General features: G+C 47.2%; 1 protein-coding gene across 3 annotated transcripts in view; it reads right to left on the bottom strand.

Annotated features, from left to right (window-relative positions):
- Positions 1 to 12,801, bottom strand: part of IQSEC3 (IQ motif and Sec7 domain ArfGEF 3) — a 98,431-nt gene that overhangs the window by 17,533 nt on the left and 68,097 nt on the right. For all 3 annotated transcript variants that reach the window (XM_034063107.1, XM_034063106.1, XM_005144380.3), the window contains exons 4-5: positions 10,686 to 11,779; positions 5,842 to 6,003 (exon numbers count right to left, since the gene is read on the bottom strand). In XM_034063107.1, coding sequence (XP_033918998.1) covers positions 5,842 to 6,003; positions 10,686 to 11,779 — 1,256 coding nt within the window. The remainder of the gene's footprint in view (positions 1 to 5,841; positions 6,004 to 10,685; positions 11,780 to 12,801) is intronic.

Below are 12,801 nucleotides of genomic sequence, written 5' to 3'. Positions count from 1 at the left end.
TACATGTATCGCCTGTTTTCTTCTGGGCTAAGTCATGTCACCTTGCCCTCCCAGGGTTGTTGGTAGTTCACATTGCTCCTCACTTGGCCGTCCCCTCCTTCCTAAGCAAGAAATTGCCTAGTGTACCATGCCTTGCACCAGAGCTGCCTTGCAAGGCAGAGAGGTGGTCCCACTCCAGGCACACTGGCCACTCAGGGGAGGGTTATACCAGACTTATTCTTATCCTCCAAGGGGTGCCGGTAATCCTTGTCCCCCAAAGGACAAGAGAAACAACTGTTTCCATGCGCACCTAGACAGATGCAAGCTACATGTTCAGTCTTCACAAATCTAGAATAGAAAGCTGCTCTTGTTCACGTTTGATCTGTGCCACAGCTCTGCTTTCAGCAGGAGGGCAGAACTGCCTAACATGTTCTTCCCTCTGCCCTGTTTCTATCACATCGTTATCTATTGCTCCATAGCACAAGCTGCAGCACTGCACTGTTCAAACCCTCTTGTAATGCAAGTCCCCCATTGATCCTTTGTAATGTCCTCAGAGAGAAGAGGAAAGGGGGCTAGTTTGGACTAACCCATCAAGTTCACTCTGCCAGTCCAAGAGGAATCTAACACTTCTTTGAGAGACAGCTGCTTTGCTGGGCTTCCAGCTCTGCACTTACACTCCTAAGAGCAGCTTTTCTCTCCCTGACTTCCCGTGAGAGAAAGAGAAGACAATACACACACTTGACAGACAGGAGAGCTGCTCACCCACAGGGAGAGTGTCTAACAGCAACTTACAGTCTAACAACAGCCAGTCCCCAACTCAGCACAATGTCTCTTCTGCTTGAATCCCTGCCCCTTTCTCCTCTGGAAGCAAACATACCAGAACAGTCACTTCTGCACTTCCAAGTCCCACGACCTGAACACAAACCATAAAGTACCAGCAGCACAGCTGACTCCATTCATGGCATCACTCACATTATCTTGTTCATGAATGAACTATAAATGGAAGAGTTTCCTGAGTCAGAACCAGGTGGAGGGGAAGAATGAACCAAAGCGAAGGGAAGTATGAATGAAGGAAAATAAAAGCAAATAAGCAGAGAATGAAGAATGCACAAAACAGGAAATAAACAATACATCTGAGCATGTAACACAAAAGAAAGGAATGAAGAAAGAATGCAAGAACAATCATGTGTCTCATTAAAAACGTGTTAATGCCTTGGGCCTCTTTTTCAAGGTATCAAAATGATTTTTCTGCAGTACTTGCTAAGTATATTTGATAAAACTGCTCAGTACCATCTCAGTGCTTTAGTGGACCAGGCTACCTCCCTACAGCTGTATTCTCTAGACTGGTAGACATTGAAGCCCTGGGGGAGATCACCAGGGACTCCTTCTAACTGTCTTCAGGTCAGGCTGCAGAAGTAGATTCCCAAGAGAAGAGGATGGATCTTACTGTGGGATGCTGGATCAAAGAGAATGGTTGTTACTGCAGGATGCTCATATTAGTTACAGATGGGATTTATCACCTGTAACATAAAACACCTAAAAGCTGTATGTCCAGCCTAAACAAGCACATTGAGAAAAACAACACTCCTGGGGGATCTGTGTCTCTCCATTACCTAATGGAATTCATAAATTGATAGAATGCACTAAACTCGGTGGTGGCTAACAATAGGTGAGATAAATCCTACTTTGAAAGACTGAAGCCTTTTCTGCAAAAGAAAACAACATACTGCATCTCCCTTAACAGACAGGCACAAGCAGTTTAGCGTTATCAAAGCGTGTGTCCCAGTTATAGTCAGATACTATAATCCCCTGATCTCTCCCTTCCACTGGCTAGCATGTATAATAGACTGGATATTAGGAAAAAATTCTTCACCAAAAGGGTGTTCAGGGCAGTAATGGAATCACTGTCCCTGGAAGTGTTCAAAAACCATGTAGATGAGACCCTCAGTGACATGGTTTAGTGGTGAACTTGGCAGTCCTGGGGTAACTCTGGACTTGATGCATCTTAAAGGTCTTTTCCAACCTAGCTGATTCTACGATTCTGTGGATTATTTGTGGGCTATCCAGACACCTTTCCTGAGTTCCAAGAAAACCAGTTAAAGGTTGAAAGACAGAGTAGGAAGGTGGATGGGAGAATGTCGCTTCGGGCCTTTTATGTGCTGAGTCTGCTGGTGTGGAAAGGCAAAATTGCATGCCAGAGTCTTCAAGCCCTTTACTACACTTACCCTCACCTGCCTCCATGCCCATATATGTGAGAGGCTTTGCAACCAGCATGGCACTTCCTCTGGAATTTTACATGAGCAGTAAAGGTGGAGTATCTCCACAGTATCAAATACTACTGTATACTCCTGAGCTCTGTTGCCTGACTCCAGGAACAGGCAGTGATTTGCTTGTTTGTCAGCATCACTCTTCAATACCTGCAGAAAGCAAGAGAAGTCTGCAGAGCACAGTCTTATAGCTGGACTTACAGCTGAGTCTGGAGTCTGTGACCTGGGCAGCTCTGCCCTGCCAACAAATGCACAAGGGAGGCTGACACTTTTGTAGATATTTTAAAAGCTGTCCTATTATTTATTCATGCAGCTGGGTTAATTCAACTTGGTGGCGGCAGAGACAATGCTTACAACACACAATTCTAACACAAGTTTTCACATCGAGAGAAAGCTAAACTAACACAGCAAGTGGCATCAATAATTGAAATTGCTTTCGGGAGGGAGAGGATGGGCCAGGAAGGCTCCAAGATCAGGTCTGGGATGTGAAAGAGCAGAGACATAAAGGCTTGCTTGCTGCAGGTAGTAAGAGCCTGCCCAACAACTACTGCCTGCTCACGGCCACCCTGCTTGGGCCTGATCTTCTGCCCACTTGTGCCACAGAAATGACTGTGGCATTGGGAAAATTGTGCAGAACCTACTGTAGGAACTATCCTGTCTGCCACGTGCTCTGCTGGGAATACCACTGGATTTCTAAGAGTGGGTAGATATGGGGACTGCAAAACAGCCCCTGCAGAGTCCATTCTCTCAACAGGTGTCAGTGTTTCTGAGCTAGTTTGATTTGAGTTGGATGAGGAATGAGAACCAGACTAGGTTTTAGTTCTAAAATGCCAAAAGGTCTTTGAGCTGCCTCTTGCTCCCACACAAATGGCTAACTACCACAGTCATGACCAGCCTTATAGTGCACTACAGTGCACTGGAAATGCCAGCATACTGTACTACAATGCCAGCCCTCTTCTTCCTGCAGTAGGGACAGGAGAAATATCCAGGGTGATAATCCTGGCCCAGGATTTACCCTGGCAATGCCTTGTTTCCATACATGTCACATAACTGGGTGTGCAGCCACTGCCCAGCCAGCTCTTACAAGCAGTTGATGAAAATTTACTTGGGAAACACAGAACCCATTGCTATCCCCAAGCTCAGAACAGACATAGGAAGAGAGTGAAAGTACCTGCAAACAGCACAGCTACAACCAGCTGAATGTGTGTGGTTTTCCTTATTGTTTTAGAACATTTTGTGTATATTATATGTCTACTTCAAGGAAGATGAATCAGCAATTTATTGTGAAGAGAGGATGGCAGCGTAGATTGTTAGTTCAAGAACATCAACTGTTGTCTGGAGAGATTAAACACAGGTCTGAACCCCTGATTCAGACTCAGTTGCTTGATACATGTCGATATACACAGAGTTCATATCCAATATATGTCAGTGTACACGCAGCCCCAACAGCTCAGTTCCCATCTTTGAGCCTTGCTTTCTACAGCTGTAAATAGAACGGTGGGGTCACTCTTACATGGAACATTTGGAGTGCTACACTGAGAGGTGCAGTGGAAACTGAGAGTAATGTGCATGACAGAGTAAGGCCACCTGCTTTAATGGACCTCCTGCAACATGCAAAGATGGGCAACCAGAACACAGCAGCTCCTGAGCATTGAGGCTGGGGGGCAGACATCAAGATTTGCAATAGAGGCTGTTCTCAGGAGCTGCTGGCACAGAGTTTGCAGTCACATGAGGCAGAAGAACATGGTCATTTGCAGGGATGATGCCAAATTTAGGACTACAAGGAAGTGCCAGCCTATTGCTCTTGCAATATTTCCCTGTCTGTGCAGAAGCTAGGCTTGGACTTCAGCAGAGTATCTGTCAGGTAAAGCAGCCCACACACTGCCTGCTGGAGAAAAAGAGGCAATTACTTTTAATTGTAGCTCTCAGCATGAAGAGACTGGAGAGAACATGTGTCTTGCTGCTGGCCAAATCAATACCCAACCCATGCAGTATATTAAAAAAAAAAGAGCTGGACCAAAGGTCAGGTACCTGCAGCAATAAGCAGCAATTGCAACAGGAATTAATTTTGAAATTTGGACCCAGATTTGGCTCTTGAACTGGCATGCTCTAGTACTTCCCTGGAGTAAAAAATGGGGTGTACATTGGATTTAGGGTTTCTTTTTGGCTTGGCTCAAGAGAAACCACTGCAAAATTCAACATTTTGGAGGATGGGAGAATATAATAAAGGATCCAGCACAAAGGACTTCCTGTCTAATGGAAAGACAGCTCTCAGTAAGAACTGTCCTTCTGCCTAATAACAGCAAGACCTAGCTGGTCATTCCTTGAAATGGTCTCAGAATGAGCTTGCTGCCTTCTGACTACCCAGGTCACATCAGCCTGCATGGCAGCCCTCACATTCACTCACTGGTGAAAAGCTGCAATCTCACTCTGCTTTCGCTGCAGTAGTTCTCCAGGTGGTTGGGTGGTGTCCCCTGTTCCTCCTTGTCCCCTTTTTATCACACAGACAGCTGTGCTTTCTCCTTTTCCCTCACCTGAAGTACACCAGGACCAAGGAGGAAACAAATGGTCATCTCACTTCCCCAGGCCTATCTTTGCAGAAATCCTGTCATCTTGGACATTGCTCAGAAGGAGAGGCAAGATGTTTTTCTTCCCAGCACTTCACACCCTGCTCCTTTGGTACTGGGGTCTGACAAATTAGCAATGGTTACAATGTGGAAGGCAGAGAAACAGGTAGGCACTGAGGTAGTACAGGTTGGTATATTGGTTTTTGCAGCCCAAATTGCAGTACTCGAAAGATGAGAGAGGAATAGGCTGAGAGATACATGGTTTGTGTGACCAGGGGAGAGTCACTGTGAGAGAACTGAAGGGAAGAATCCATCAGAGGCAGCCACTAAGCATGGAGGAAACCTGAGATCTTGCTCAGAAAAGGGATAGCTCAGCCCACTGGAGTTTTGGAGTGGGAACGTTCCTCAGTGCTCTGTGACTGCAGTGGCAATGACAAACCATTAGTAGCAAGCTTCCTTTTGCAGGCTTTTCATTTCCAACAGGAGTAGAATTGCCAAACACAATCAGCTCTCCTCTTATTATCCACGTAGTGCAAGTGGACAAAATGAAAAGGCCACCCATTACAAAACTGGACAGAAACAGAACCAGGTGTGGAGCCACTATTCACTACCTGCTGCTGGTCTCACTGCAAGGAACAGGTACTTTTCTTCTTCTGCCTCTTAGTACTTCCCAGAACACATCAGAGGTGCTTTATCTGGACTGGGTAAGACCCCAGTCACAGAGCTTCCCAGCCACAAAACCTCCCAGCATCACTGCTTCTACCACCCAACAGTGCTGAGCTCCTGCTAGATGATCCCAAGCCCCCTGAAGAGAGACTGAAATGAAACAGCTGCTGATATTAAGGAGGAAACACATTGTTGGGAAATCCATTGAGAGATGTCAGGTAGGGAGTGGGAATGGTAAATTTCCTGTGAAGTGGGGATGGAGAGGACATAGAGGATGGGGTCTTGCTGGTGCAGCCAGGAGCAGAGTGACCTCGAAAGTCCTTTACAGAACAGGGAGGAGGGGAAGAGGTTTCCACACTTACTCTAGGACATCCCTGTTGAACTGCTTCTTGCTGTTGCCCAGGAACTCCCCGATCATCTGGCGGCTGAGGCCCTTCCGCTGGAGCAGGAAGTGTGCCACCCCAATGGGGGTATCAGGGATGAATCCTCGGGAGATCAGAAACTGGATCCCTTTGTCTGGGTTTCTGAAAGAGAAGATCGGAGACATACCTGATGAGCCTGCATGATCTCTTTTAGGCATTATCACCTCTGGCTCACTTCATGGCTTGCAGCAATGCAGCCTGCAGTATGTGCATGGGCTCCTATGAGTTCATGTGTGTGGCAGAATGGGACTGGTGTGGGCAAGGAGAAGTGATTTGAGGGAGTCCTCCTCCAGTTGCTGCTGAAGACTAAAGGATGCCAGGGGATGCTGTGTCAGTTGCAGTACCTGCTGTCACCTGGCAATCACAAGTGTCATCCTACTGCCACAAAGGATCCTGCTCAACAGGATCTTCTGCCATCAGTCTTCTTCAGTGTAAGACTCTTGTACCTTCCCTGCCCCAGCTTGGTTTACTTAGGGGTCCTGTAAGGACATGATTAGATTGTGTGTCCTACACAGCACAGGAAATACAAGTACATTCAGCTGCTCCAAATGCAACCCACAGTGGGCTGTCTCCAAGGACCAGGGTGACAGCTCCTTGCTTTTTGGGGAGCTGGGGTTGCATCTCCAGTAGGGCAGACAAAGCCAAAGGGAAAAATGTGGCTGTAAAGAGACTTAGGAGACATTCCTGCCATGGTCTATGGGCAAATGAGGCTCAAGACACAAAGAGAGATAATCAGAGGTGGGCACTTTTTCTATGAAAAAAAAAAATATATAAATCTCTTACACACATTTAAGTGCTCAGTGTCAGTGGCACTTTCTGCCTTCTTCACCTGAGCCTGGTGCTGGCTCCCTGAACCGAACCCCCATGCTCAGATTTGGTTATCTCTTTCTCCACTTCCCCCACCCTTAGCTGTGTTGTTCCTCCCTTCTCTATTGATTTATTCCCTCTCTGTGTGTGTATGAATGAGAGAAGGAACCTGGAGAATGTCTTATCAGAGCTGGGAAAAGACAGAGGGGTTTTCTCCCTCTGTGGCTGTGGGTGCCTCTCTGAGAACAAGACTGGTGGTGAGTGGGCTTGACTGCAGTTCTTAAGGGGTAGTGTGTGTCTCAAAAGGCACACATGTTTGTATGAGTCTATGTCCTGTACATACAGATTTCTTTTGCACCATACACGTTCAGTAGAGCCTGTGTGTCTGCATATTTTGGCTTCCTCCTCATGTCTCCTATAAGCACACATGGTTCTATGTATCCTGGCGGTGGCTGTGAGCCTATGTAGTGGTGCGTGTCCCACAGTACAGACAGGAATGAGTGTGTATGTGTGTATCGTGTAGCAGGTTTTCTTCCTATATTTCAGTCTGCCCCACTGAAGGGTGTCATGCACTCTTGCTGAAAGGAATTAGTGAAATCTCAGGGAGATTTCCACATTCCTTTGGTTCTGTGAGCTGGTGAGTGGGGGAGGTGAGAGGGTAGCTTCTTCATGAAAGGATGCCATACTTCCTTCATTAACCCAAATTCAGATATCTATGTCAAGGCTCCAGGAGTGAGCTTGCTCAGGCAGTTTCCTGGGGTTAGGAAAGGAAAGGATGAGATCCCAGACCACGTGAATGCATGATATGCACAGGCACAGACTGTGACACTGTCAGGTGGTAGAGGATGTGGGTGAGCAACATATGTCTAGCTATAAGGGAGTCAGCATTTGGAATGGCCTGCTCCTTACAGGGGCTTCATGGCTATATAAAAAGTAGATGGGCTTGAAATAGTTCTGCTTACTCTATAATGTCACAAAGAAAATACCCTGGGGAGCATGGAGTCCCTGGGGAGAGTGGCTGGGAGAACAGGCTGAGCCATTACATTTATGAACAGGAGAGTTGCAAGATCTGATATTGAAAACCCCAGGCCTTCCTCAGGGAAAAGCAACAGTACGCCTTTTGTATTATCACACAGATCTGGTTCACCTTTGAAGAGCACAGGCAAAGTTACCTAAGTGCAAAGGTCATATGGTCAGGACTGAAGTCAAGCTAAGCAATGCTTAGCCTGCACACTTCGGTATCTGGTAAGTGACAGTGCGGTGTTCACAGTATGGGGATGATCTCAGCTATACTGGTGTGACTCCAAAGCCACCGGACTGAATTTGCATTCAGTCCAAAGGAGCTGGGAGCTGAATATGGGCACAAAAATGCAGCTCACATACTGGATGTGCATGGATGTGCAGATTTCAGTAGAGATGGCACACACAGTGCAAGAGAATGTAGGCTGAAACAGTCCAGCTGTGACAGCCCTCCTGCACTGCCTATGCTATAACTCAAACATACTTGCATACACTATTCTTTCACCAGCAGCAGCCTGCCATCAGTTTTTCTTGGGATCCAGTTTGTTCTCCATAAAATCCTGATAAGCAGTGCAGCATCTCTGCCTCTCAGCACCTGCAGAGGTATCCCATGTACCGCAGCATGCAGCTTTCACCCAGATGTACAGCAGCAAACTCAGCTTCCATCTCTCCTGAGCCTGGTGCCTGTTATTTTGTTTAATACTGCAGGGGTGTTAAACACTGCCAGCAAATGCTACGGGATTCCTCACGTCCTGCTGGCTTTCCCTATGCCCACGCAGCCAGCTGCCCACACACACTGAGTTATTACAGCAGCACTGCATAATGAAGCACTCTCCATTCCAGGGATTCCACCCCCTCACTGTGGAATGGAGACTGGGAAACTGCCACAGAAGCACAGCATGCATGCATTCCCAGGGGGCTGCTCCAAGCCAGAGAGCTGCTTTCTGAAAGCATCAACTCAAGGCAACACAGGGCTGGGTAGACTATAGCAGATGGTGACAGCAACTGCAGGCTTCACCTCTTGGCCCAGGGGAGAGCAGTCAGCAAAAAGGATGTGCACACACAGAGGCACGGCCTCAGCTCCATGTCCTATGGGTTGGTGCCTGCATCACAAACCCTACAACAGTAAACTGGCTCCTTGCTAGAAATTGATAGGGAAATGACGACCAAATAACTGCAGAAAGCTGACAGGCCTTCCCACCCCCTTGGATGGAGATGCAGTACAGTGTCACAAGGGGAGCCTTAAATCCCACTCAGAGAATAATAAAATCCAACCTTCACTCCCCAGAGCTAACAGGTCAGTTCCCTTCCTCCCTGTCCTCCAGTGTTTTGTCAAGACAACTGAGCCTTACAGGTTAATACACACTATTTCAGCAGTTAGTTTCAAGGGAGCAGGGGAGGCCTGGCTAGGAAACTGTGTTTCAGAGCTCCACAGTAAGCCCTGTAGCCCACAGGGATCTGCAAGATGCAGTGAACCCAGGTCACTGAATGAAGGAGGAAGGCAGAGCTGCTTCCCCAGAGCAGACCTGGTGTTTCTAATCTGTCACATGAATGTGTGCCAGGCAGACTGGGGGAGGAGGAAAGGCCAGGAAAAAGCATTCTCATTCCTGCTTTACCTTCATATCAGTGCCCACATCAACCAAAGGAAAACACATTGGCTGGAAGGATTCCGGCCAAGCACGGCTGAGAATACTGAAACACTCAGGAGCAGAGATGTGAGCCCCATGTCTCCCTCCACCTACCCTAGCACAAACACTAGAACATACATATGGACCTGGAACTATCTCTAGCATAATCAACCCACCTGCATCTAGTGGGTTGCTACCTTCTCTAGTTCCAGCCTGCTTGTGTTCATCAGTCAAATCTGTGTATGCTCAGAGCCTGACTTTGATATATACACACAGACTCGCCTCTTCACAACCTGAGCTAGCAAAATGTCCTTAGTTCTGTAAGAGTCACAGATCTGTCTGCTCTAACATCACTTCAGCTCTGGGTGTGCTCTGTTCCCAGTCTGAAAAACCTCCACAATACATACATGTAATATGGAGGCTGTGGACTCCACATTCTTGCCTCCTGGAGTCCACAACCTCCATTCTACAAGTATATAAATCTTGTGCATTTCCCCTTGTCTGTGCAAAACTTCTGCTTAGGACTGTATAACCTTTAGTCCCCACTCTCACCAAAAGGCCCCTACTAATGTGTGGCAAAACATTCTTCTAGTATGAGTGCATTACATCCCCAACATCTTCAACAAGGGACTCAAATGGAAACAAAGACAGCATCAGATGAGTGTGAGGTGATGAAGCAAAAACCAGTATTTCTCATGGCTTGCTTAGATGAGAAAAGTCTCACTGAAAGGCAATGAGCAAATCTAAAGCTCCTTAGAGGAGCTCAGCTGCTTTCTGCTAATCCAAAATAGACTCTGTGTGACCCCTCCAGTTAAACTCTTCTTTGGATTGCTCTGCTTTTGCTTTTCCTAGGATATCGGTCTCGTATGTGTGAGACTGAGATGACTAAACCTGGTCTGTCAGGTGAAAATCTACCCAGATACCAAAATGAAAACGACTTGTACTGGGCAAACTAAGCCCAGTTCCACCTCTGTCTTTACTTCCACCTCTCTTTACTTGGAAATGCCCCATGTTAAGTAACCAGGGCTGGGTTTACAGTACCACCTATGCTGGTTCCTTTGCAACAGAGTGGGGCAGAAGCCTAGATTCCAAGCTCGGTTGGTGGATGCCAAGTGGACAGCAACTGGGACTGAAGGTTCAGAACTCAGGAGAGCATGGGCACTACTCATGGGTCTTGTTCCTCTGTTGGGCAGAAGATCAGGACAGTACTTAATGAACTTCAGGAAAAAGCTGGATGAGCTAAACTGATCTAGACCAAGAGGCTGCCATCACATGTTCCTGTGAGGAGTGAAATAGGCTAGGAAACACAAACGAGGAAGAGCCACTTACATATTAAAGAGGTTGAGCCCAATGCGGTAGAGGCGCTTCCTCATGGTGTCAGTTGAAAGTGTGGGAGACTTGCAGCTAGCTGGGTTCTCGCAGTGGTACCTCGGGAGGCTGAGGATCATAGCCTGCAGTGCTTCTTTGGAGGACACCTCCGAGGCTGACTTGGCTGAAGTGGAGGTGCTGCTGCTGCTCAGCTGCTCTGAGTTGTCTGCATTCTCAGACTCAGAGCCTTTGCTCTGCCCTGTCTCATTGCTAGCATCAAACTGGAGCTTCTGCACTGCCATCTGCCCAGGCTCAGCACTGCTGTCTCCTGTACCATTAGCACTGACATTCACCTCGGTGAAAGTGTGGCTGTTCTGGAGAGCTGTGGACTCAGGTGAGCTCTCTGGGGCAGCCGGTGGTTCACTGGCTTCTCCTTCCCCTTCTCCTGGGCTTTCTTCAGCCTTGGTAGCTTGAGAGAGACCAGCTTGGGCACTGTTGCTGAGGCAGTTTGCCATGGACACCGAGGTAGAAGACGAGACAGAAATGTTCTTGTTGTCGATCTGGACTGTGACATCTCTAAAAGCCATCATGAGAGTGCTGCTGCTCTTGGGTAGAGTGTCTGGCAGAAGCCCTTCCTCCTTCTCCTTGTCCTGCAGCTCAGCTTCTAAATCTTGGTTTGGCTGCATGGAGCTAGCACTGAAGGTCTCCCTTATCTGGTATGAGCCCCCATCTTGCAGGGAACACATGGTCTTCAGGCTCCAAGTGCTGAGGGCATCATCAATAGACTTGGCCAGGGACTGAACTTGTTCTGTGAAGGAGTCCTCCAGCTCAGTCAGTGCCCCACTGATGGTGGCTGGCAAAGATGGAGACCTCACCAAAGGGATGCCCACAAAGTTGTACCCCTCCACCAGGGCTTTCTCAGCAGAGAAGCTCTCCGAGTTCTGGACCCGGACTTTCCTCAGGGAGATGCGGCGTGGCATGCGGCTCTCTAGCAGTGAGTTGCGGATCTTCTCAAAGTTCTTGCTGAGCTGGTACTGCCGGAAAGCAGTTTGGATGGTGCAGGCTGCCCTGCGAGACACCAGGTGACCGCCGTACTTGTGCTCTAGCATTTCGATCTGGAACACATAGAAACAGGAGGTGTTATTCTTTTGCTAATTGACCTCTGATGGCTTTCTGTTACCCTGGTTCCTACACTGATGAGTCTGTAATGACTGTCAGAGGAACTTCTGACACTAAATTAGCTTTCCCCTGAACTGCTGGAGCCTGGAGGTGCCCTTCCCTTGCTTACACACTTCTCATGGTCATTAGGGCAAGCTCATCACTGCAAATACAGTGTTCCAGCAATGCGTCTTCTTGCTCTGTAGTGCTCTGGTGATGTCAAGCATCATCCCTTATCTCAGAGTATAACTAATGCTCCTCCCTTCCTTAGTCACCTTAAGAAATACTCTAATGGAAAGGAGAAACCATACAGAAATAGGAATAAAGAGTTAATTTTTAAATTCAGAAAATGCTGGGTTGATCATAGGAGCTGGTGAGAAACATCAGCTTCCATAGAATTCAATGAGAGCTGTGTTTGTTCACTGTCTTTTAAAAAGCACTCTGAATCCCAGAGTGTCTTCCTTTCTGATATCTGTGTTTTTTAGGTGTCAGCCAGCAGTGAAATGAAAATTACTCAAGAAAAGAAAGACTCTCAGTTCTGAAAGGTAAAAAAATCTGATTTTAAAGGTTAAGTCAGGATATTAAGAACAGGTAGAAGGAGGATTTACTTCTTCCCGAGCTGGTAACAGCAAAACCAGATGTAAATATGTACACACGCAGCTAAATGGCATTTCAACAGGCTTCAACAAAGCACATATGAATCGTAATTTTTCTTCCATAGTCTAGTGTTCATACTTCCTGGTAATCCCCTCACTCTTCCTCTGCAGCTGGCCCTTCACTAACATCCTACAGGATAATGTTAGATGACTTGGTTGCAGTGAGTGACTGATGGAGGACAAGTGGGACAGTGTGAAGATGATGGTGGATGATGGGATTGAAGAAAACATAAGGATGATCTTGAACTACCTTCACTGAGGTTTTGACTGAGCTATGAGCTAATCTCTACATTGTCACTTCACAGGGCAGAGCACAGATGCAG

The sequence above is a fragment of the Melopsittacus undulatus genome, chromosome 5 (assembly GCF_012275295.1).
Source record: "Melopsittacus undulatus isolate bMelUnd1 chromosome 5, bMelUnd1.mat.Z, whole genome shotgun sequence".
Lineage (NCBI taxonomy): Eukaryota > Metazoa > Chordata > Aves > Psittaciformes > Psittaculidae > Melopsittacus > Melopsittacus undulatus.
The sequence above is the reverse complement of the archived record's forward strand: the minus strand, read 5'-3'. Positions and strand labels throughout refer to the sequence as shown.